This window comes from Artemia sp. Qi Xiang Cuo, chromosome 12 (genome assembly GCF_049724085.1).
Source record: "Artemia sp. Qi Xiang Cuo chromosome 12, ASM4972408v1, whole genome shotgun sequence".
Lineage (NCBI taxonomy): Eukaryota > Metazoa > Arthropoda > Branchiopoda > Anostraca > Artemiidae > Artemia > Artemia sp. Qi Xiang Cuo.
Window position 1 is genome coordinate 57,877,349 of NC_142805.1, and position 27,047 is coordinate 57,904,395.

At 34.5% G+C, this 27,047-nt stretch overlaps 2 protein-coding genes across 2 annotated transcripts in view; one reads left to right on the forward strand and one right to left on the reverse strand.

The window, feature by feature from the left end:
- The window catches only part of LOC148946330 (unconventional myosin-XIX-like), a 60,353-nt gene extending 43,762 nt beyond the window's left edge, over positions 1-16,591 (forward strand). The window contains exons 11-13 of the mRNA XM_089097666.1: positions 1,578-1,927; positions 6,132-6,658; positions 15,658-16,591. Coding sequence (XP_088953792.1) covers positions 1,578-1,927; positions 6,132-6,658; positions 15,658-15,756 — 976 coding nt within the window. The 3' untranslated portion in view covers positions 15,757-16,591. The remainder of the gene's footprint in view (positions 1-1,577; positions 1,928-6,131; positions 6,659-15,657) is intronic.
- Positions 16,592-23,517: 6,926 nt separating this feature from the next.
- On the reverse strand, positions 23,518-24,018 carry LOC148946331 (uncharacterized). The gene has a single exon (XM_089097667.1). The coding sequence runs from the start codon at positions 24,016-24,018 to the stop codon at positions 23,518-23,520; it is 501 nt and encodes a 166-aa protein (XP_088953793.1).
- Positions 24,019-27,047: the final 3,029 nt, after the last annotated feature.

Genomic DNA, 27,047 nt, shown 5'->3' on the forward strand with positions numbered 1-27,047 from the left:
CCAATTCTCTTGTAGCGATTGTTTCTTATTTAAATGATCTTTCTAAAACTTTATTCTCGAAATATTATGATGAAAATTTGAATTTTATTAGAGTGACCATTCTTGAAGCATTGACAAAATCAACATCAGAGCTTGGTGTAGATAAGGGGCTATCCCTCATTTATTGGACAATTTGAAGTATATCAAAGATGATTTATCCCAAGTTTTCTTCCTGTATTTTGACTTATGTTTTCCTAGAGACATGGTTCCAGCTTGTAAGAAGCAAAAGTCCCGCTGGTACCGTGTATGCATGGTAAAAAGGTAAAGAAAAGGATACAGCACTGCAATGGAGAGTTTGGGGTCAGCCATTCTGTATTTTCGCACACAGTTCCTGCTTACCTTCCCCAGATTCCTCCAGGTACCCATTTAGAGCTGGGTCGGCTCTGGCTGAGCTTACAGAGTCACGCCACTGACCATCGTCCCAAACCAAATAACCGGCCACGCTAGGAACCGAACCCCCCGCCCTTCGGACTGAAAATCCTAAATCTAGCGTACCAACCATTCGGCTTGGACAACTTATATTACATCCATGTATACATGGATGTAATATCATGCAACTGAATAAAGTGAAGAAACTGAATAAAGAATATGAGTGAAGTAAAGGGAAGAATGAGTAAAGACTAATTTTGATGAACCAAAACAGTTTTTTCATGATTTTGACTTTGGTTAGTTCCAGGGACGTTCCAAGAGTAGTACTATATTTTATCTACACAACAAATATTGTTTTAATGCCCCGAGGGTGTTCTTTTAATTCCCCCTAAAAAATTACCCCCGGATGATTCCCTCCCCCCCTTGCAGGTAATTACGTACCCGGAAAATATCCCTTCATTTAAAATTAAGCTGCAAAAGGGAAAGTAAGACAAATAAAACAAAGAAGAAAAGAGGGGATTTTGGAATACAATTCTAGCTATATTCCAAAATAAAGGCAAATCTTTGTGTTTCTTACTCGGAGTTTGACTGCATGTTATTGAAAATAAATTAAAAAGACCCTTCTCAAAGGTACTTCAGACAGGTAAACCTTCTTATGAACGCCTAGTGGGCGAGTTCGCGATCGCATATTGTACCAGACCCAGTCCACGGGAAATAAATAATCGTACTTCATAGTCCCAGCATGTTATCTCTGTGCACTTCAATTATAAGGTAATCCTTCAACAGTTACCACTAATTCCATATCTTAAATTATTTTTTAACCTTTATCTTACCTTGCTTTGATAACCCCCCCTCCTCTAGAAGGGGAGGAGGGGGTGAGGGAGAATTTTGCATTTGGGAGAAGGGGGTAATATTCATAGCACATGTCTGGAGCAGCTCCTTTTCTAGAAAAATTGTTAGCGTCAGATAAAGTATTTGTACCCTATTCAACAGAGTAACATATGTTGGAATCCAAGATGCATGTACTATTTAATAGAAATGTAAAAGAAGGATTTTTTGCCAAATTAGAAAGTGTTTGTACGCTTTCTAACTTGGAAGAAAAATATTCCGTATCCATTTTGTCAAAAGTGTCCTAGTCACAATTGCAGCAGTACTTTTTTTTATTTCAGGATTACTTTTGATGAGTTTTTTGATCGTTTTAAGTGCCTTACAAATGTGCCATGTGCCGATCATCGTGTGTTTTCGCAACTATTAATTGATTTGCTCATCAAATCAAACGCCAGTATTAATCAAAGTCAAATTCAAATTGGAAAGAAACGGATTTTCATGTCAGATCAAGTTTATGAGTATCTTGAAACAATGCGAATGGGAATTCGAAAAAATGCGGTGCGTAAAATATGGTGCTCTTGGTGCTCCTACAAATTGAAAAGAGAGATGAAAGCTGCGCTGATAATTCAACGGTGCTGGAAGCAATACATAACTCTGAAAAAAGAGATGGCTGCTGTTAAAATTCAAGCAGGTAATTCTCTGTTCAGTTTAAAAATATTAAAGCTGTTTATTTAACAGGTTATGAACCTTCCCTGTCTCACCACCCCCTCCTCCCTGTCTCTTTGCTTTGATTTCTTCCCGGTTTTAATTTTTTATAAGAAGTAAGCTATGTACTGTGTAGTAATGTACATACAAATAGGAATTAGACCATGGAAAATAAAATTAAACAAGTATTTCTTCGATTCTGGTTCCTGACATTTTCGGGCTGTTTTGGGGAAGATTATTTCCGTGGGGTATAAAATGGCAGAAGAAGATTTCTCTATTGGGTAAATTTTTCGATTCACAGATTATTGACTTATCTTATGGTGTGATTATTGAGAAATAGACTTACCTTTAGAATCATAATTCCATCTTGAACACAAATATAACTTTCATTCCTATCACAAATTTTCTTTACAAATACCCCCCCCCCCCCATAATGGTCAAACATATGCTCTAAATTATATATATGCAATGAAATTTCCCTGCGTCGCTCTTTCCTTCAAATTGATTTGCCGTTTTATCGAAAAGATGGAAAATCCATTGCATATATACAATTTAGGGTAAACATGAGGGGGGGTGGCCCTTGCAAATGCGGGGAATTGGGGTTAATTAAATTTGTGACGGAAATGAGCGTTATATTTGGATTGAGGATGCAATTCATATTCTAAAGTTAAGTCTATTTCTTAGGTATCTCCATAGTCTGTGAATACAAAATTTACCTTTTTATGGGGGGGGGGACTCTTTCGCTCATTAAAAGTCTTTACTAGAACTAGAATAACTTCTTTTGGATCTTTTTGGGTTTTAGCTAAAAAATTTTGGGACGTAATTTTTTTTTCCAAGGGAGTAGAGGTATGAAAAAAAAGTTTTTTCTTTTACCAAAAACCCTTATATTTGTTTCCAAATATTACAATATTTTGCTACTTTGGCTATTTTGGGGTCTTTAGTGGAGGGAGGGTGCTATCCCACATCCCTTTGGCCTATTAAAACAATGTATTTTGTATTGACTGTACGTATGTTTATTCGTGTTATACATTTTTTTTATATAAATTTATTTGTTTTAAATTTTTTTATATTCCTTAAATTTCATTCCTGTTGGGCTCAGTTACGGAGTTGGTCTCATAAGAAATTAAACACTTTTTGAATAATTTTAAAGCTGATGTTGCATATTAAAATGCAAATTCGATGCTTATTTCCTAACAAATTTCAATGCAACCTAATATGCAAATAAAGCTAAAATCTAAATTATTAAATGAGCAATAATTGAGCACCTATCTTAGTAAATGAGTAATACCTGTAAATACGTGTCTTTTATTTTTCAAAAACGATACGGTATTTTTTTCTGGAAATTGGCAATCTAACATTTTCTGATGGAAAAAGAACTAGGTAAGTAACGACTTTAAGAGATTTCCTTTTCCCTCTCAGCGCCCTTAATATTTTTTTTTTCTTAAATTCACTGTTAAATGAAATTAGAGACCCAATAACCAGAAAAAAACTGTCAAAATAAAGGTTGACAGTATATCCTCAAAAACCGAGAAGTTTTATTTAAAGATTGTGCGCTTACACTGGTTGAATATTTTAATTATTTTTTGGTAATGTGACGCTTCTGCACTATTTTAGCTAAAATTTCTGTGATACAATCTCTTTTTACAGAAAATCGACTCAACAACTGAAAGAATGTTCGAAGGACTCCCTTGTCAATATTCTGCTCCAGCTGGAAGGGTTCATCCACGATTTTTGTTCGGGAGGGGGATAGAATAAAACACTTTGAAGAATGCATCAAAAGTTTGTTTATATGCATTTTTATTACCTTCTTATGAGTCGAACTAAAATTTCGGGGTGTCAAGCCCCCTAACCCCCTCTTCCTTCATTTGCAACTGCCACTGGAGAATAAAAAGGCAAATCTATATATAATCTTGAACTCTAAACCGATTATTTATTGCATATTTGGAACAAGCATAAACGAGGGATTCTTTTAATATACTGTTTACATCACTCGTCCTTTAGAGTTTAATCTGCTTCAAATTTTCGAAGTGAAGTCTTTCGAATTTTAAGCTGCTCTGAACTCTTGTCGCTCTTTAGATGCTGTTTATTGCAATGGACAATTTGAAATATTTTTGTTGTATCGATTTTGTTTGGAAAATTGGCTGACTCTTAAAATGGTAAAATCCTAGCCATGAGTAAAATAATCGCCAGGGTCCTTCCTGTTGGACTTTGTTATGGAGTTGGTCTCATTGGAAACTAAACCTTATTTAAACACTTTTATTTACCTTTATATGTCTAGGTAATTGCGTAAGGAATATAAAATAAAGGTTAGAAGGCAATGCTGTGGATTATTTTCGTTGTCTTTAGAAAAGACAGCCATGGGTGATGCTATGGCATTTGGCCATCGTACAAAGAAGCAGACGTGTTGTTGGCATGAGATGCTACAAAACGAGTATTATTATTATCTGGTGTGGTTTTTTTGTGAGTTCAGGGTGCAAGAATAGGTTTGAAAATTACTGTTAAGTAGACCAAGGTGCTAAGACTAGGCATAAGTGAAGATAAGAGGTGATGTTGGGTAACGAGAAAATTGATCAAGTGGATACCTTTACTTACCTTGGTAGTATTATTAGTAAATACGGTGGGAGCAGCAAAGATGTTAAAAGTAGAATAGCCGAGGCCCACGGTGTTTTTTCACAGTTAACAAAAGTTTGGAAGAATAGGAAAATACGTTTGCCAACCAAAATTAGAATATTGGAAGCTACATTGATGACAGTGGTCAAATATGGTTCTGAAGCGTTGGTGCTCCAAAAGATGGAGAAGGCTTTGCTAGATATTTTCGAGAGAAATTGCCCACGGATTGTTTTGGGTGCCCGACTGACTGACCGTATTTCAGACAGTAAGCTGCACGAAAAATTTGGTTCAGTCCCGCTTTCTAGGGCTATAATGAGAGAAAGGTTCATATGGCAGGGACACGTTCTTCGGATGAAGGATGACAGGTTGTAAAAGATAGTCCTTGTCGGCCAACCGTTTAAGTCCAAACGAAAAGCAGGTCGTCCCCGAATGGGGTGGGAGGATTTTATATGGAAAGATTTAACGATCTACTCAGAAAAATTAAATTTTTTAAAACTAAAAATCAAGCATAAGGTGGTTATGAAATTGAAATTCGTCCTTGAGAAGCTGTAAAGTATGTCATGGCTGCACCACGCTTTCATTTCTAGTCTTGAGAATTTTCAGTTTTTCCAGGCCAGTGTTTTTACTTTTTAGTGCATTTGAAGACGTAATAGTTTATTAGATATGTATTTTAAATCATTAGTAGTGTTATTAATGCAAATACTATGTTCATATGGTACAAGTTGTGATATTACGTGTAATTTGTACGAGTGATTGCCATTAGCCGGAGAGCGTTGTATTGAAACATATCATCTACGTTGTATTTTCTCGTAACTGCAGGCATGAGCAGGGGGGGGGAGGGTTGTAAAATCCGGAAACCCACCCTCCCTCCCTGGATACGGCCTTGTATGTAGCTGAATGTAATTTTATATTTTCTATTTTGACATTCTAGATTAGCGTCTGCACAGAACGAAATATCTTACTAAAATAAAAGTCGTACCGTTAGATTCCTTGTTATATGGTCTTTCCAAATATTATATTTGCGTTTTCTACAATGCATCCCTTCCCCTTTAGATGGTCCCAGATATTGCCGTAGGATATATACAAAATTAAAAAAAAAACACTAAAATAGTGAAATTCTTATTTTATAACAAGCTGCATTTTTCTATTAATTGGACTATCATGTTTCCTTCCATTATTATCCACATTTAAAATTATTTAAAGTAATATTTTATCCACAATTTTATTGTAATAACTCAACTGGATTTCATCGAGTCAAGACTAGAGCTACTCTATATACGATACATCACGACATGAAAAACAACGAAGAAATATATTCTTAAGGCTATACATGGGAGGGGGGTATCAAGGGGGAATTGGTTGTCATAAACGCGAATATGATATTTAGAAATAGTATAAAATGAGGAATCTAATCTTGAAATTTACCATAGCAATTAAAAATGATATTTAACTGTATGCAGATTTTTGGTGTCCAATTCCTCTGAAATATATACCCCCCCCCCCTGTTAACACCGATAATTAAAATAATTTCTCCTTCGCCTCTCAATCCTATATTAATTCCTTAACTTGTACTCTTGTAGCATACCGAAGGTACAAATGTCGTTGCACTTATAAGAAAATTATTGGTGCTGTCATCTTCCTTCAGCGACATACGAAGCAGATGATTGTCAGAAGAAAAGAAGAAGCCGAGAAGAGGTCAAGTCAAATGCAAGATAGCCTTCTCGGTGATAGCTTATGTCTAACTAGCATTCCTACCACTTACACAGGTGATTATACAGATTCATCTGGCATCGTAAGTCCCATTGGTAGTGACCTTGAAGATTTTGTCTCAGTGCGGAAGAGGGCAAGTGCAACTGAGAGCTTGACAGACAAAGCAGATAGGAACTCTTTTAAGGCTGTTGCTGTTGTATCACCATTTATGGAAAGTTTTAGCCCTGACAAGAAAAACAAGACTAGAAACACAGGGCTGCAATCGCTAGATGATTCAAGAATAGAAGCGTCGACATTTTCGAGTGTGTATAACATCACGTATTTGGCTGAAGCAAAAGAGTTTTTAAAAGGCTTACATTGGAAAAGAGGAATTATTTCTGTTCGACGTATTCCTGAGGTGAGTTTGTCAGATTAGGAAAAAAAAATGGTAAATATATACCACATTTTTACTGGTTTAGGGACAAGATGTAAACACTATTCGATGTCTTTTTTATGCTTTTCTTAAATAAAATGACGTTTCCCTCCCAAAACCAATTCCATGCGCTTTAATGGAGTCTAAAGTAAGACCTAATTCCTTATTTTTGCAGTATTCTTCTAGTCCCTAGTCCTCTAGTCTCCCTCTAACCTAAATTAACACCTAATTTTTATTATTGCAGTCTGCCCCTAGTCCCTAGTCCTCTAGTCCCTCTAGCCTAAAGTAGCACCTAATTTCTTAATTTTGCAGTATTCCTCTAGTCCTTAGTCCTCTAGTCTCCCTCTAACCTAAATTAACTCCTAATTCTTTATTTTTGCAGTCTGCCCCTAGTCCCTAGTCCTCTAGTCCTTCTAGCCTAAAGTAGCACCCAATTACTTATTTTTGCAGTATTCCTCTAGTCGCTAGTCCTCTAGTGTCCCTCTAACCTAAATTGACACCTAATTTTTTATTATTGCAGTCTGCCCCTAGTCCCTAGTCCTCTAGTCCCTCTAGCCTAAAGTAGCACCTAATTTCTTAATTTTGCAGTATTCCTCTAGTCCTTAGTCCTCTAGTCTCCCTCTAACCTAAATTAACTCCTAATTCTTTATTTTTGCAGTCTGCCCCTAGTCCCTAGTCCTGTAGTCCCTCTAGTCTAAAGTAGCACCTAATTCCTTATTTTGGAGTCTCCCTCTAGTCCCTCTATTCTCCCTCTAGCCCAACGTAACACCTAACTCCTCATTTTTTGCGGTCTCTAGATAGTCTAGTAAAAATGTGGTTTGACCTCAAACGGATTGCTATGCAAATAGTTCCTTCATTACCCAACTAAAAAATGTGTGTCAATTCTGAAAAATCTTCCGCTCTAGCTCTTTCACAGAGCTCTCTCTCTTTCTCTCTCTCTCTCTGTCTCTTTCTTTCTCTCTCTCTCTCTCTCTCTCTCTCTCTCTCTCTCTCTCTGTCTCTCTCTCTCTCTCTCTCTCTCTCTCTCTCTCTCTCTCTCTCTCTCTCTCTCTCTCTCTCTCTCTCTCTCTCTCTCTCTCTCTCTCTCTCTCTCTCTCTCTCTCTCTCTCTCTCTCTCTCTCTCTCTCTCTCTCTCTCTCTCTCTCTCATTCTTGTGACTTCTTATCACTTCTAATATAGTTTAAAACAGCATAATAGGACTTTTAGTATAGCTAAGAATATTTTGGTAGAAGAACTTGATTTTTAATAACTCATTTAGGGATAATTTAGTTCGAAAAAGAAGCCAGCTAAAGTTGGTCTTTTGGTTGCAAATATTTCATTTCAAAAACTGCATTTTGAATTGCAAAGTGTAGTTCAACTGCGAACTTTAACTTTTATTTCAGAAACTGCATTACGATACTACACTTTTTGCCATCAAATCAAACGATTTTATAGTAGCAAATACGGCATTTGATAGTCGACCTACTTTATTATAACCCACAATACTTGAACTTGAATGCATAAATAGGAGCTCTCGACATTTGGAAGGGATGAAATTCAAGGGGGTGAAATTCAAAGGGATGAAATTCACATATTCAAGGGGATGAAATTCAGAAAAGTAGCTTTCAAAAAAAGTAAATTATAGTTTTTTAAAGCAGAAAAGCTAAAAAAAAGCTCGTTATAACTTAATAAAAGCTGTGTCAATTTGTCATTTTCATTTTTTCTTATTCTCCCCTTAGTGTATTGTTTTTTATTGTGTTTTTATATTCTTTTCTATTTCTTTTTTTAACCAATTTTTCTAAACAGCTCCAAAATTAGAATTCTCAAAGCTTAATTTAAAACAAACTGGTATCTCAATCTGACATTATTCACCGAGCTGCGTCAAAATTTATCAAATATCCTCACCAACATATCCACCTGTTTTTTTCTCATATAATTAGATTGAAAATAAATGTATTAAATGACGTTAAAATTACAATTAATTTTGTATCCAGGGGGGTGGGGGGTTACCCGGTTTGAACCCCCCCCCCCCCGAAATTTTTGACCGAGTCGAAAATAAGTCGAAAATTAGTAAAACCTAGGTAAAAATCAGTAAAATTAGTCGAAAACTGAGTCAAAAATTAGTAAACGCCCCCCCCCCCGAAAAAAATCCTGGATCCGCCCTTGAAATTAATAGTCCTACATGAGGGGGGCCCTGTTACCCCTTAGATCTCCACTCCTCACACTAAAGTTTCACATGCGCTTTCTTAAAATAAACTTAAGACGCATCAAGTTGGAGAACAAGGCTCCAAAAAACAGTTTTTCACATCAGAAAAGCTTAAAAATCTCCTCAAAAATTTCAGTTACATTTCAGTACACCAAATACTGTTTTTTAGTGTCAAATGCTTATATTATTCTTCACCAAAATATCCTTGATATTAATATTTCACGATTCATTTTGTAATTGCTTATTAAGATTTCAAATTCTGTTTCGGTAATGACTGATGGCTATTTCTTTTTCGTCATATGTAAAGGTTTGAAGTTTAAGGTAAAAGTTTAAAAGTTTACTTATGTAAAAGTTTAAAAGTTTAATATAAACATTTTTCTTTTACAGTGGCATTTTGTCAAAGCTTTGAGGGCAAGGTGGCTATCCTCTCCCAAGCCCTGTTATCTAAATAAATAACCCCTCCACGGCGAGTCAATTGGAACAGTCAGAACTTTTCCATTTGTTATACTTTCTGAGATACGACCTAGGGCCTACGCGGATAAAAATATATTACACTTATATTAACAATGAAATGACTGTCTATATAATATAACTGCATATATAATATAACATTATATATAATATAACTGCAAAACTAAAACTTATATCTATCAGAAACCGAGAGACAAAGATAGGAAGAAAATCATCTCCACCCACAATCCTCTGCAAATGGTTTCTTTTACAAATTTCCCCCGGAATTTTTACTTAATTTTAAGTGATATTTACGAAGGATTATTAGCAAAAATGGTCACTAAATTGATCCTCAAGAACAATATTTATACTTGATAACATTAATTAATGAGTAATTAAAAAGTAACTAATAGAAAGAGAGTAAAAATAAATTAATGAGTAAATAATGAGTAATTAAAAAGTAATTAACAGAAAGAGAGTAAAAAGAAATTAATGAGTAATTAATGAGTAATTAAAAAGTAATTAACAGAAAGAGAGTAAAAAGAAATTAATGAGTAATTAAAAAGTAACTAATAGAAAGAGAGTAAAAATAAATTAATGAGTAATTAATGAGTAATTAAAAAGTAATTAACAGAAAGAGAGTAAATAGAAATTAATGAGTAATTAAAAAGTAACTAATAGAAAGAGAGTAAAAATAAATTAATGAGTAGTTAATGAGTAATTAAAAAGTAATTAACAGAAAGAGAGTAAAAAGAAATTAATGAGTAATTAAAAAGTAACTAATAGAAAGAGAGTAAAAATAAATTAATGAGTAATTAATGGGTAATTAAAAAGTAATTAACAGAAAGAGAGTAAAAAGAAATTAATGAGTAATTAAAAAGTAACTAATAGAAAGAAAGTAAAAATAAATTAATGAGTAATTAAAAAGTAATTAACAGAAAGAGAGTAAAAAGAAATTAATGAGTAATTAATGAGTAACTAATAGAAAGAGAGTAAAAATAAATTAATGAGTAATTAATGAGTAATTAAAAATTAATTAACAGAAAGAGAGTAAAAAGAAATTAATGAGTAATTAAAAAGTAACTAATAGAAAGAGAGTAAAAATAAATTAATGAGTAATTAATGAGTAATAAACAGAAAGAGAGTAAAAAGAAATTAATGAGTAATTAAAAAGTAACTAATAGAAAGAGAGTAAAAATAAATTAATGAGTAATTAATGAGTAACTAATAGAAAGAGAGTAAAAATAAATTAATGAGTAATTAATGAGTAATTAAAAAGTAATTAACAGAAAGAGAGTAAAAAGAAATTAATGAGTAATTAAAAATTAACTAATAGAAAGAGTAAAAATAAATTAATGAGTAATTAATGAGTAATTAAAAAGTAATTAACAGAAAGAGAGTAAAAAGAAATTAATGAGTAATTAAAAAGTAACTAATAGAAAGAGAGTAAAAATAAACTAATGAGTAATTAAAAAGTAATTAACAGAAAGAGAGTAAAAAGAAATTAATGAGTAATTAATGGGTAACTAATAGAAAGAGAGTAAAAATAAATTAATGAGTAATTAAAAGTAATTAACAGAAAGAGAGTAAAAAGAAATTAATGAGTAATTAAAAAGTAACTAATAAAAAGAGAGTAAAAATAAATTAATGAGTAATTAAAAAGTAATTAACAGAAAGAGAGTAAAAAAAATTAATGAGTAATTAAAAAGTAACTAATAGAAAGAAAGTGAAAAGAAAGAGAAAAATAAGTGACTATAAAATACCAAAAAAAAATCGTAAAAAGGAGAACTCCAAAAAGGGAGAGAGCTACTTAATTCAATGATACTGCATTTAAGTCGTCAAAATCGAGACTTTGACGATTTCACATTTTCCTTGTATTTGTAAATGGTTTTCTCTTGTGGGAGTTGCTTTCACTTAGAGTTTCCCTTTTGGGGATAGGGATGGAGGAAGAAGCTTATCGGAGGAGTAGAGACCCCAAACCACTTGAAACATAGGAGGTTTGATTCAGCCTATTATCTTAATGCTATCAGCTATATGCTGGTAGTACTTAGTTTTTGATAGCTTTTGTCTGATAGACTTGGCATTTTTCTTGAAACTTCAAATATGGAGATACTTGATATTGGCAGATGACAGCTGAAACCGAATCGACTGCAAAAATCAACTTCAAAAAACGAATTGGGATTGTGCCAATTCTGAAAGACCATTAAATAGTTGTAAAACTAATTTTCTAAGATAAGATCGGTAACTTTGTAAACAAATCTCTTTGATTATGACGTGTCTGGCCGAAAATATGTAAATGCTTATGACTTCGTCAACACATTCAGAGTGGTATCCAGGCCCCAAATGTGGGTCGAGGGCCATTGATGATTTAAGAAATATTTTCAGCTTTGAGGAATGTAACAATAATTTCTAAAAATATATTTCTGCATAAAATGCTAGAGCTCGCCTATTTTTATAAATTTTTATTATTACTATATTAAGTGATCAATTTGATAATTGTAGGGTTTTAATAGTTTTCTTTACTGTTGTGTTTAGTCCCATGCAGTTTGGAATTATTGGCTGGCTTTACCCCCACAAGCTCCTAAGAGCCAAAAGGCTGCATATATTTTCTGTATTTTATTCCTTTCTTCTTCGGTGGAAAGGGTGAAATTGTGTATTGTAAATGTGAAGGACTCGAAAACACACATGTGTTTGTATGAAGGAAGTAGATTGGGGGAGGGGCTATTTTTAAAAGAAAATAAGAAATTAATAAAACAATCAAAATGCGTGAAATTCTGGCATGCTTTTAGAAGGTGTTCGAGCAATTGCGGAGGGGAGACACTCAGTTAATGCCAAGTGGATTGGGTTCATTGTCATTAAATAAAATCAAGAATATTTAAAGCCCGTCAGCAGCTGCTGACATATCTGACGTGATGTCCCTGGTGTATCTTGCCACTTTAAAACTTTTTAAAACTTAAAGAATTAAAACAAAGAATTAAAAAACACCTTTTATTGAACAATTGTGAAATACAAAATTAAAAAAATTTTTAACTTATTTCCTGGATGTACTGGACAATTGATTTTAGCTGTATTAGGAAGCCTGTTTTTCATAAAAAAGAAAAGTGAACCAGTTTATTGTTGTTTTTTTACTCTTTTTATATTTATTTTTACTCCTTATTCCAACTCCTAATACACTGTACCTTGGATAAAAACTAACATAAGAAAAATAAGGTCGAACAAGATCTGTTTCAACTTTTCATCAAACGTTTTATAATTTCCAAAAAGTGTTTAAAAAAATTTCAAAAAATTTTCAAATGCGATTACCTTGTTTATTGGCAAAATGCTGTTTTATAGTCGTGTGCTAAAGCTAAAAAAAGGAGCTCTAATTAAAGAGATCTAATTAAAGAGATAAAAAAGGAGGTTTTTAGACCTAATTAAATTCTATATTCTGTATTTAGGCCCTAAATAACTTGATTCATAATCCGAAAAGGAAAATTGTGGATGTATCATAGATGACCAGTTACAGTAACACCGCAATAAAATGTGCATAAGCAGACGCACAAAAAGGCTCATAAATATAATAACAATAAGATTGTGCTTTTTATAAGTGTGATTTTCATCATTTTAATTTTTTTGTTTAGATTGTTGTTGCATTTATTTTATCCAGGAAGTGCCCGAATTTTGTCAAAACCCACACCAATTTTGCCAAGCATCAATAGAATTTGCTTCAACAGATGTAGTATGTTGTATTAATATTGTCCAAGAAGTGCCCGAGTTCTGTTGAAAATCAGAGATTTCGTCGAGCATCAATATTAAAATAGAATTTGCATCAGCAGATGTTGTATGTTGTATTAATATTATCCAAAAAGTGCCCGAATTTTGTCAAAACCCACACCTATTTCGCCGATCATCACTATTAGAATAGAATTTGCATCAGCAGATGTTGTATTAATATTATCCAAGAAGTGCCCGAATTCTGTCGAAAATCTCAAATTTCGAGCATCAATATTAAAATAGAATGTGCATCAGTAGGCGCACAAAAAGGCTAGTAACCATAGTTGCTGAAAGACAATATGATACAGATTTTGGTGCATGGAAATTTCTTCTGTTAAATTTTATATTAATATCACCAAAGAAATGTCCGAATGTTGCCGAAAATCACAAATTTCGAGCATCAATATTAAAATAGAATGTGCATCAGTAGGCGCACTAAAAGGCTAGTAACCATAATTGCTGAAAGACAATATGATACAAATTTTTGTGCATGGTAATTTCTTCTGTTAAATTTTGTATTAATATCACCAAAGAAGTGCCCGAATTTTGCGGAAAATCACAAATTTCGAGCATCAATAATAAAATAGAATGTGCATCAGTAGGAGCACAAAAAGGCTAGTAACCATAATTGCTGAAAGACAATATGATACAAATTTTTGTGCATGGTAATTTCTTCTGTTAAATTTTGTATTAATATCACCAAAGAAGTGCCCGAATTTTGCGGAAAATCACAAATTTCGAGCATCAATATTAAAATAGAATGTGCATCAGTAGGCGCACAAAAAGGCTAGTAACCATAATTGCTGAAAGACAATATGATACAAATTTTTGTGCATGGTAATTTCTTCTGTTAAATTTTGTATTAATATCACCAAAGAAGTGCCCGAATTTTGCCGAAAATCACAAATTTCGAGCATCAATATTAAAATAGAATGTGCATCAGTAGGAGCACAAAAAGGCTAGTAACCATAGTTGCTGAAAGACAATATGATACAAATTTTTGTGCATGGTAATTTCTTCTGTTAAATTTTGTATTAATATCACAAAAGAAGTGCCCGAATGTTGCGGAAAATCACAAATTTCGAGCATCAATATTAAAATAGAATTTGCATCAGTAGGCGCACAAAAAGTCTAGTAACCATAATTGCTGAAAGACAATATGATACAAATTTTGGTGCATGGGAATTTCTTCTGTTAAATTTTATATTAATATCACAAAAGAAGTGCCCGAATGTTGCGGAAAATCACAAATTTCGAGCATCAATATTAAAATAGAATGTGCATCAGTAGGCGCACAAAAAGGCTAGTAACCATAGTTGCTGAAAGACAATATGATACAGATTTTTGTGCGTGGGAATTTCTTCTGTTAAATTTTATATTAATATCACCAAAGAAATGCCCGAATTTTGCCGAAAATCACAAATTTCGAGCATCAATATTAAAATAGAATGTGCATCAGTAGGAGCACAAAAAGGCTAGTACCCATAGTAGCTGAAAGACAATATTATACAAATTTTTGAGCATGGTAATTTCTTCTGTTAAATTTTTTATTAATATCACCAAAGAAGTGCCCGAATTTTGCCGAAAATCACAAATTTCGAGCATCAATATTAAAATAGAATGTGCATCAGTAGGAGCACAAAAAGGCTAGTAAACATAATTGCTGAAAGACAATATGATACAAATTTTTGTGCATGGTAATTTCTTCTGTTAAATTTTGTATTAATATCACCAAAGAAGTGCCCGAATTTTGCCGAAAATCACAAATTTCGAGCATCAATATTAAAATAGAATGTGCATCAGTAGGCGCACAAAAAGGCTAGTAACCATAATTGCTGAAAGACAATATGATACAAATTTTTGTGCATGGTAATTTCTTCTGTTAAATTTTATATTAATATCACAAAAGAAGTGCCCGAATTTTGCCGAAAATCACAAATTTCGAGCATCAATATTAAAATAGAATTTGCATCAGTAGGAGCACAAAAAGGCTAGTAACCATAGTTGCTGAAAGACAATATTATACAAATTTTTGAGCATGGTAATTTCTTCTGTTAAATTTTTTATTAATATCACCAAAGAAGTGCCCGAATTTTGCCGAAAATCACAAATTTCGAGCATCAATATTAAAATAGAATGTGCATCAGTAGGCGCACAAAAAGGCTAGTAACCATAGTTGCTGAAAGACAATATGATACAGATTTTGGTGCATGGAAATTTCTTCTGTTAAATTTTATATTAATATCACCAAAGAAGTGTCCGAATTTTGCCGAAAATCACAAATTTCGAGCATCAATATTAAAATAGAATGTGCATCAGTAGGCGTACAAAAAGGCTAGTAACCATAATTGCTGAAAGACAATATGATACGGATTTTTGTGCATGGAAATATCTTCTGTTAAATTTTGTATTAATATCACCAAAGAAGTGCCCGAATTTTGCCGAAAATCACAAATTTCGCCTAACATCAGCAATAAAATAGAATGTGCATCAGCAGACACACCAAAAGGCTAATAAATATAATTGTTAAAGTACAATAAAATTATGCATTCTGTGCATATAAATTCCTACATGTTGATTGTTTTCTTTCTTTCAGATTCCTGTTGTATTTATATTATACAAGAAGTGTCTGAATTTTGCCGAGAATTTTCCACTGTCAGAAAGGCCTCGTGGCCTATTGGATATCTTAGATTAATGTATTGACCCAATTACCATATCAAGATTGATTTGGATAGCAGTGAAAGTAGAATTTATTTTTGTGCCTTAATTTTACATTTTTGAATTTTAAGGAGTTGTTTATTATTAATTTATTTTAGTGACCCAACCCTTGGAAAATTTTTAATTTTAACTTAAAGTGTCCCCTTTTTTAACACCTCTCGGAGAAATTATATAATACCCTCCATCCCTCTCCTTCCTTTAGGCTCGCACTATTGCGCACTCATGACCAAGGTTGTATCCCAGGGGGAGTGGCTAAGGGATTTGACCCCCCCCCTTCCAAAGTTTACGGCTGACTCACAAAAACGTAACAAAATTGCATATAAACGAATATTTGATGCGTTTTATACTTTTTTTATACCCCCCCCCCAAGCAAAAATCTGGATACACCCTTGCTCATGACCATTATTATTTGCGTCAAAGTAAGGGAATAAAATTAGTTAGTACCCCTTTCCTCTTCCCAGGAAAAAAACATGTACTTCTTCTTTTCTTGTCTCCGGAGTTTTCGTTTCAAAAGGTCATTATTTTATTTTGCCTCAACTGAATCAATAGGGATTTTCAAAGAAGGTGAACTAACAATAAGAACTCGCATAATTTAGTAGCATAATAGTGAGGTATACATACTCCTTGGATGAGTTGAGAACCACGGGGCAAAGATAGGGGGGGGGGGCAGGTGCTCTCTTTTTTACTTTGAAAATACATTTTTTTTAGTATTTTATTGAAAAAAAAATCCCCTTATATTTTGAAAACTTCGGTTTTTTCATATTTTTATCTTGAAAATTTATAAAATCATTGGCTCTCTACATTTTCGTGAATTATTACCTTGTCTGGGGGGGAGGGGGTCGGTGGTTGAAGAGGTTGAATTATAAAGCCTGTAGCTGTAATAAAATATATATTTTAACTACGGAAATGTTAAAATATTATACAAATGTTGAAAGAAGCGTTTTTTTTTTTTTTTTTTTTTTTTTTTTTTTTTTTTTTTTTTTTTTTGTAAAAAACGCACGTCTTTGTGGTGTAGTATTCAAAGAGCTACCGTATCCCGTTCTAAAATTGTGCTGACGTTTTTGTTGACGTTCCCGGTTTTCGGTTATGTTTCTCACCTATTTCTCCCTCCATATCCCCGTTTCTTTCCTCATTCAAACCGTCTATTTATAAGCACGCTTTACTTTCCAAGTCGCATTTAATCATATTAAATTTTACTAATGTTTTAAATTAAAATTATTTTGTTTCCTGATTCGTATCTTATTTGTTTGGTATTCTACTTCTTCTTCTATTTAACAGGTATTATTGAACCCGAGTCATCGTTTATTCTTCTTCTTCCAAACTGTAATAACAATGAAGTTTTACTAGCCAAAGCTGCGCAAAATAGACTTCATATATTGTTTTTGATGCGCTATAAACAGTACTCATTTCAGTTGTGTTCTCCAGAAAGATGGAGACTCCATTCCACCTCTATCCTAAAGCATAAGCGAAACGAAGCTTGTTTTGTTTCCTAACTGAAACGGAATATTGTATAGCCCAGCATGCTCGTAAAATTCCAGCCCGTACGTCTTACGGTTCATTTTTTAAAAATAAACCGGTTCGCGCACGTTTCTAAAACCTAAAAAAAGTTTCTCTGATTAAAGTATAGAGCAAAGACGAAACTTAAACGAACAAAAATTACCGCTTCGCAGTTTATGCAACATATTTTTTAAAAACTGTAAATTTTCTTTTATTCAAATTGCTCTTGTGTCGTTTTAATTTTCAAAAAGCCAAGATTTTTGTATGAAAGTAAAGAGTGAATACGAAGCTTAAACGAACAAAAATTACCGCTTCGCAATTTTTATAAAATATATTTTTGAAAAGCTGTTTCAAATAAAATGGCTCTTCGTATTTTCCCATATTTGTAGAATTAAAAAAAAAACTAGCGCTTTACTGAAAACACAAAACTGACGCAACAAAACAGGATTAAAAGCAGAAACAACCTTAAGTATTCTGCAGAAAATAAAGTACTTATTTCTAAAGCTCTCAATAGTCTTCTACCGGTAGTGAAGTCAATGTTCTATTATACAATTTCAATTTTGTATAAAAAAAACTCACGCCTTATCAATTTATAAACAGCGATTAGATTAAAAAATTAACTTTTAAATGAGCCCATACGCAGCTCTCTATGATATTCCATTGCCTCGCTAGTGACGAAAAAAAGAGGACAAATCAGTGTTGCCCATGCAAAAAAGTGATTTAATTGTTGTGTAAGGGGATGGACTGTAATTTCCCTGTATTGTAGTTTTGACATTGGTGTCGTAGGAAAACGAAAAATACACCACCGGAATTCTGGTGGTGTATTTTTCCTACGTTTTCCTACGACACCATCTACGAGGGTTTTCAGGCTCTATTTCAATATTCACGTAAATTTTCTTCGAAGTAACAATTGCTATTAAGATTAATCAAAGTAATAGTTGCTCTGAATCAGATACAAATGAAAATTCTTTCTCACTAGGTAGTTTTTTTTTAAAATTCATTTTTAAGCTTTTTGTTTTGATGTACTGGGTTCGCTCTTTACGAGGTTGCCGTGTTCAGGCCCAAATGACTGTTTTGCGGTGCACAATTGCAAAACAAGCACTATCGTTTAGCGTGATCTCTGTTGTAAAATTTAACAGGCTAATTTGTCTTAATATTAAACGAGCAGTAATTGTCTGTAAGTTTTTGCTCGAAAACGGCAATATAATTTTTTTCTGAAAATTGTTATAATACCACTTTTCGGTGTCAAAAAACGATCTAGAAAGGTCACGGCTATCGAAAATTCTTTTCCTCTTCCCAGCCTCCTTAATATTTTTTTTTATAAATCATCTGCTGACTGAAATTACAGACCCCTGAAGATTGAAAGCCTTGAGTATAAGTAGGAGGAGTTTCAATACGCAATTTGTTGTTTTAGAGAAAGACGTTTCCGTGGGATAGCTGTGGAACGAATTTCGGATTCTTAATAGTTTTGCACTAAATACTACGCATTACGGCAGAAAAATTACAATAATAATTTGTAAATTAGGGGACCAAATATACGTATATACAATTATTGTTCGTAATAAGATAATTGTTCGTTTTATGGTGTAAAACTCGACCTAGATATGTCACGACTTTAGAAAAGTTCGTTTAGGGTGTTAATTTCAGGAAAACATTTTCATATTAATGACGTCACGAATACCCAGACATCCAATACCCTAATGGTTTTAATTTCTGCGGCGAATAAAACGAAATTTGAGTTGTTTTGCAGAAAAGATTTATAAAAAATTCTCTCCTCTCACCGAGCGAAGCTAGGTCTTATGGTATTCGTACTAATACCAACTACTATTGAGTGCATTCGAAATAATAATAATTTATTTTTGACCCACTAACAATTATAAAAAAGTGGAGTAACAAAAGAAAATAAAAAGTAAAGACATACAAAAAACAAAACACATGCAAAATAATATCAATATAAAAAATACAAATCAAAACAATCGCACAAGAGGATGAAAAGGACCCAACCGCTTGCAGGCCTCATCTTTTAACTTGGAGTCCAACTTGTTATATGACGTCAATATATCAGTTGCATTAAACATTCGAATAATCTTACGGTTTCTATACCAACGATGCAAATACAAAAGATATTTATAATAACGGAAATACAAAACTCTAATATCCTGCATATCATTATTATTAAAAAATGGGCGCAAACCTGATAGAAAAAGAATGGAATGGTCGCAATACGTAGAATAGAGTTTAGCCAATGCCTTACGAGAATGTCGGCCACGATTTGGAACAATTTTAGCATAACCTGCTTTAAGCTTATTCTTAATATCTGCAAGTGCACTAGCACGGATAGCTGAAATAGAAGAGCAGATACTAATCCCGAGCCAACGCAACGCAGGAGCCAGCTTAACTGAAAAAGATCTACAACTCAAATCACTACTTGGGTTTTTAGCATTGAAAACTAAATATTCACATTTTTCAGCATTAAGCACGAGGCCAATTTTTTCCAAAAACTTAGAAACAAACTGGGTAGACTTAGCTGGGGTGAATTTTGAACGGCTAATAAGTAATAAATCATCTGCATAAGCAATATAAGATAAATTAGTTAGACCCGTAAAACACGATGGAAAAATACGAGAAAGCACAGGGTATAAACAAGCATTAAAAAGTATGGTGACAGAACCCCTCCCTGCCTAAGTCCAGACCGAATGGGAATATTACCAAAAAAGATCTCCACTGACCGAAGTCGAACATATGAATTTGCATACCAAAAACGAAGGACACATATAACAGATGAATTCACTCCTAGCTGGGTAAGAGAATACCATAGTTGGCTGTGACAAACCGAATCAAAAGCTTTTGAAATATCTAACGTACATAAATGAACTTCAGATCTGTCTTTTTGTGCTTGAATTAAAAAAGAAGTAAGAATTCGATGCGCATGTTGGCATCCAATATTTGGTTTAAACCCAAATTGATTGGACACATAATCAACATTTGGAAGAATTTCAGGAAGCAGGACATATTCAAAAACTTTGCTCAGCGATCAAGCTACCGTAATAGGTCTATATGATGCGCAATTTGTCGGATCTTTCCCACGTTTAAGAATCGAAGTGACACTCCCGCACAAAAAAGAATCAGGCACCAAAGACGTACATAGACAAATTTGAAATAATAACTGCAAATGATAGATCAATTCTTTCGAATCAATATGAAGGTTAAAAACACTAATACCATCAATATCACATGATTTAGATTTTAAATTCTTAACACAACGAATCACACGGTCAGCAGAAACGGGAGGCACATGGCCTTGGTAAATTTTCGCAGGTAATACATAAGAACAGAGGTTAACAAATTGAGAGTGAACCGCATAATTCATAACATTAAAAATCTTATTATAATGATTAATCCAAGAGGCATTAGAGATCCGATCGGCATTAGGAGGTGAATTATATTTCGCAACATTAATCACTTGTTTCCACTGACTAGAGGTCTTCGGATATTCTACACCATTGTACCTCACTTTACAAAGATAATGTTTAAACTCCAACTTCGTTTTCTGTTTAATGTCAAAAAGGTGACCCCTTAAAAGGCGGCCGCACGCTACCCAAATTCTAAGCCAAAATTTTGCACGATTTTTCACAATTTTTAAATTAGAGTCAAATTTCCATATTGAGCCTCTAGTCTTAAGCTTAAAACGACAAAGTGGGACAGCCACTTCTTGAGCTTTTTTCAGACAGGAAACAATCTGGCTGTAATATATATTCAGCTGAACTCGAGCTTGTGGGGATATAACGCTGGTACAGAGTAAATTAAATGGAACTTTAATTGTAGACAGAAGAAGAGCAAGGGTAGATAGATATAGAGGCCAGTCCGCTTTATTCCAGTCTCTTTTGGTTATCCCATTTTTGAAATTAGTACATAAGTTCTGTTCAGCCCGAGTCGTATTGATGGTGACAGTGGCTGAAAGGGGCAGATGGTCATAATCATGTTCATCCTGGTCAATGTGAATATCACTAATAGAAACAACAGAAGAAACAACACAGTGATCAATATCAGACAATAAACCGCTATTATGTATGTATGAATGGGATGCATCTTTATCAAAAACTCGATAGCCATTAGGTAGCGAATCCAAAAATAAATCAGTTCGTGTTGAGGTAGAGTTTATATCACAGTTCATATCGCCTAAAAGGATCCAATCCAATCCATTACTCTCAACACTAATAAGAAGGGTCTTTAGCGATGCACATGCTTTAGTATACTTGGTTAGAGAGGGAAATGATCTTTGGTCGCATGAGAGGTATACATTAATAAGAACTAGGTTAGCAAGACGGATTGCAATGAAATAATCACATTCACGATAACACACAGGGGATAGCGGGAATAGTTTATGTTTTAATACGCAGGCCAGCCCGCCTGAAGGTCTCCCAGAAGTTTTTCGGGCACTTCTAGCGAAAACCAAGTGTTCTTTACTCCTGCGAAGGGAGTTCAAACTCACCAAAGGCAAAAGATGTTCTTGTAGAAACAAAATGTCGAAATTAGATAATTTCTGGTTCAAAGAATCATCCTTATCCTTCGTTCCGTTAATGTTGAATGAGCATATAGAAAATTCGATTTTAATAGTCATTTTCTTAGCTGACTAGAACGTTTAGCTACAGCATTACGAAGGATTCGGCCTTTTAGTGAAAATGAAACATGATTGTCATAACAATTAACACATTTAGGGGTAGTCTGGCACGGAGATTCGCGCGACGATTCATGCTCTTCTGCACAGCGGGAGCAACGTGTAGGGTTATTACAAGACGACTTCAGATGATTGGGCGATTGGCAATTATAGAAGCACCTTGGTGGACGCTGGAACTCATGAACACAGAAAATCTCCTAACAACTTTCACGCCAAGCTTCAGAGTATTAGCAAGAGCAATTACATTTTTCAAAAAACACTTCAGCAGCACAAGAATTGCCAATTCGTTTTGCATCCTTAATATTGCCACAGCCATTAAGCATGCTCATGTCAAAGGCATTTGATATACCTTTCACAATACCTATATATTTTGTTTCATTTACTTTGACGTCACAGTTACTCATAATAGAGGGAACAGAATCGCAAAAGTCCTTAGCAGCAGTCTGATCAATCCGCACCACCAATTTATCGCCAGAGGGCTTTATGCTATGAATACATTCATGACCAGGTATAAGGTCAATCACTTCACGGCTTTTTACTGGATTATTAAGGTGAGACGGAACTTTTGAAATGACAATAATGGCCTGATTATCAGCGATTGGCTGGGGCCTGGGGTCACTAAGAGAAGGGAATTTTAGATCATAAGACACAATTTTCTCACGGATTTGCTTGAGTTCGGAGTCAATGTTTAGAAGCCTTGATGCGAGGCTTGAATATGCAACGGCTGGAATGACAGGAACCTCGGTAGGCAAAATAATCACGTAAGTAGGCAAAATAAAATCATCAGACTCGCATTTCTGAAAGGTCTCTATTATATCCTTTATTTGACGGTAATTAGCGAGATCACCTTGCCATCGAGGCAAACGTTCCCCCGCGAACACTCGAGACCATAGGTAAGTTTTAGCTACCATAATAGACTTTTCATCAAAAAAGTCACCCGCATGTTTGGTAATGATTTCATTATCCACTCCTTCATGAAAATTCGACTGCACAAAGTTTAGCAGCGCAGAATGTACAAGCTCCATCATAATCATGAATATATTCAATTTATATCACATTCATCCATTTTAGTAGTAAATAAGTTCAAGTCTAAACTTGAACTTATAAAATAGGAATAGGGCTACTGGCAACACATTTACAAACTAACCTTACCTTCCTAGCGAAACATTAGCGTCAGATTTGTAATCAGCAGTATCATTGATCCATAAATACCAACTTTGGTGATGTCATTGTTTACCTAATATGTTTTAATTTTGGACTTCAATATTGTAATATTATCTTCAGATTTGTCATCAAAAAGCTTGGAAACTCTTAAATGCGAACTTTGGAAAAGGAATTAAACATTGTTTGTCAAACACGTCCGTAACGGTCTTCTATATCGGACACCCGTATCGTAAAATTAGTCTCAGAATTATGATGATAAAGCTTAGGTATCTGCACAAATCAATTTTGCTGGGAATTAAACCCCATGTGTGAATATACTTGACATGGTTTGATGTTTTAGGCTGACAGATAATTTCAGATTTGTAACTGACTAGCTCAAAAGTTCAATCATTTCATTATTCACACATACATGTATATATTTGACATAGGCTCATGGCGAGACAAGCTCGAAAAACTAGGCCTAGATAATGATAGCCACTGTTCGGGCTTTCTGAAGCCAGCCACAATGTTACTCATGCTGAACTTCTCGAGGTATGGAACACTGCTGAGCTCTGCTACCTCATATATAGAGATACTCTGGCCTGTATGAAGGTTCAACCACTCACTAAAGATGCTTCTCAACGCTGCTTTGAGTGGTCCATAGACCGAAACATCTAAAGTTTGCAGGCATTGAGAGTAGTGAGGTTGGAAGGTAAGTAAGATTACCTCATTTTCTTTGCAGTAGTTGATTACTTTGATGTCCGGATGACTGTAATGATTGTCCAGTAAAAGTAAAGTTTTGGTTTCTTTTGATGGTCTGGTATGCTTCACAAAATGTTTCATTGTATCCACGAAGGTGTCAGAATTAATCCATCGACTTGGATGAGCTATTCCCAGTGCCCCAGGGGGCCCAGCTTTCATTATCTGTTGTTGGAAATTAATCCTTGGAAAGACAAAAACTGGAGGTACGTGGAATCTGTCGCACTAACAAAACGGACCATCGTTACATTTTGACCACGATCTGTTGATGTTGTCTGGGCCACTTGTTTTTGGCCCTTCTTGGCAAGCACTCTAGGAGACGGTAATACAGTTGGAACACCTCTTTCATCGGTGTTCCAAAAATGGTCCGGAGGGATTTAGTATTTAGCATAGACTAAGGCAAGGTTATCGAAGAATCTCCCTACAACCACTTCATTGAAACCACCTGCTCTAGCTTGACTTGTTGCCTCGGGAGATCTGATAGAAATTTCACTGTTCCGCTTGAGGAATACAGTCATCCATTCTTTCGAAGCTTGTGCCTTGATTTCCCAGGATGAAGGGCATCTAATTTTATTAGCTTGAGCAAACAATAAGCGAGCTTGCGCGCGTCAATGGTGCTTAAGCCGTGATTCATTGCTGAGGTTGTTTGAGAGTAGTCTGAAAGTGCCTTCTCCTCGTTGGGATTGAAGACTTGCCTGTCATGAACTATCTTCTCTGAAAAGGTGAAGTTAAGATCTGGTGCTCTCCTTGTGACTAGAGCTTGTGTAGGCTTTGAAGCTTGAGACTCTGCTGCTGCGGAAGTCCCTACTTGGTCTTCTAATGCTGTTTGAGCTATAGTGTTTGATATATTCTTTCAACGTTTAACATAATCGTATAATATAGATTTCTTAACGCAAAACTCCTCAGCAGCTTTTCGGATTGAAACATTGTCGAGGATAACTGCTGCTGTAGCCCTTTTCATATCCTCCATATACGGTGGCTCATGGTCACGCTTCCGTTGAAAATTTCTTGGCGTCTGAAATGATAAACGTTACTTATCTGTGTTTCAATATTAAAAGTTATTTAACGTTACTGTTTCAATAGCGGTAAATATTGAGCGGTCCCAGTTTCTGACCTAAGAATAAAGTAAACATAGCACCCAAAGTAGACAATGCCTTATTTATGCTTTTGCCGAATAGCTTTTGTCGCAAATTTAATTTTAATCCCATTAAGGACCCACAAAGATGATACCCTTTTCTCTTATTTTAGATACGGCTTATTGGCTATACCACTGTAAGCTTTATTCTTGTTAAAACCGGTTTACCCGTAAATTGAATCGACGGTGACAAAATCAAGAATCAATCAACGCATGGGAAATATATAATATGGGCTAGATATTTAGATAAGGTTAGGAAGGTTAGGTTATGTTAAAACTGAAATTTGCGACAAAAGCGAGTATTATATTTAAAAAGAGCATAAAAAAAGGTATCGAGCGGTATGTTCACTTTATTCGCAAGTCAGAAATGTGGATTTCTCTATATTTAACTTAACAGCAAAGCCATATCCTATATCGTTGCGCTAAACACAAATGCGATATATCAGGTGCTATAAATGACTTTTTTATCTCCCTTTGGGCTTGTCTCTCCTCTCCTGGGGTTAATTTAACAAAACGGGGTTGTTTCGGACACTTTCAGAAAATCGTCCGAACCAACCCGACTATGGCGTCCGAATCATCCCCACACAGACCATTTCTAAAACATGGCGTCTAGAAAAAAAAAATAGTTAAGGTGAGTCCAATTTATGACTAGCTTTAGCTAGTGACAGGATAAGGCTAAATACCTGTCAACATTCAACTATTTACGCACGTAAATAACACAGCTACAAAGCCTGGCGGATATTAGTGGAAATACCTTAAAAAGTGGTTCAAGGGGAATATCGTTGAAACGCGTGTTCGAAAACTTTTGAAACTTTTGCGCAAAGTCGGCCACTCGTCAATACTTGATCCTGATTTTTGGTAGAATTTTTGGGCGAAACTGGATTTTATAATAGCAGTGTCCGAATCAACCCATGTCCGAAACAACTCAGACCTCCCCTACTTACGTGAAACGTTCAAGATGTTGCATTAGTTCTTTTATATAGGTATAACTGTCATAAAATTCTGTTATAATGTACGATACGTTTATGATATTGTATAAGTTCTGTTATAACGTTATGCTCTGTTATACTGTACCAACTTAAAAAAAAAGACTAATAAGTCTGTAAGAGAGAAGAAGTTCGTGAAAGATGAAAAACTCGGCGAGTCAATAAGCATGGACCAGTTCGTGCAAGATAATGAGTTCGAGCGTGCATGTATTTCAGGCACGTTTCGATATTCGATATATTAAACATGAAGATATGTTCGAAGAACTGCTTTTTACTATATTATTAGAGACGGATGCCAGTGAAGAATCAATTTTTCAGGCAGTGGAAAGTTTTACCGGCAAAGCTTTTTACCCTGGAAGAATATTGTTTCGTCAGCATGGTTTTACTGTTCACTTAAAGAGACACTACTCATTAAAGAGACACTACTCATTAAAGAGACACTACTCATTAAAGAGACACTACACTACTCGAGGTACTACTCATTCACTGTGTGATACAAAGACAGCATTTAGTAACAAAAATCTGAGTGCTAAATTGCACCAGTCTTTCAATATATTGTAAATGCTGTCAACAAGATTTGAAGCAATTCTTTGAGCTCTCGGTTATTTGATCAGCTATATAAAGAAAGCGACGAAGTCTTTACTTGGTTACTTCTGTTGGCTATCAAAACCCTCTTGCTTAGGTGAATATCTAATGCAACAGCTGATTATCAGCTGTTTTGCATCAGCTGCGTTGCAGTTTTTACACGAGGACGATCCGAATTTGAAAGAAGACCTGAAAAACTGTTTAGCAGATATTTATTACTTGACTGATATCTTTGGTATGTTTAAAAAAATTTGACTTGACCCAAAGGGTGACGATCACAAAGTTTCTTCATTTGTCAAAATTCAAGAAATGCTTCAAGACAAAGTCAACTTATCGTATGTCACTGATTTGGACGAAATGCACAAGGATTTTACTAATTGGTTTGTGGGTCTCTTAAATTTACAAATTACACAATGGATGTTAATTCCGTACGTTATCACAACCATGAAAGAAGCCAACGCAATAATGCAAGAAGAGCATCTTCT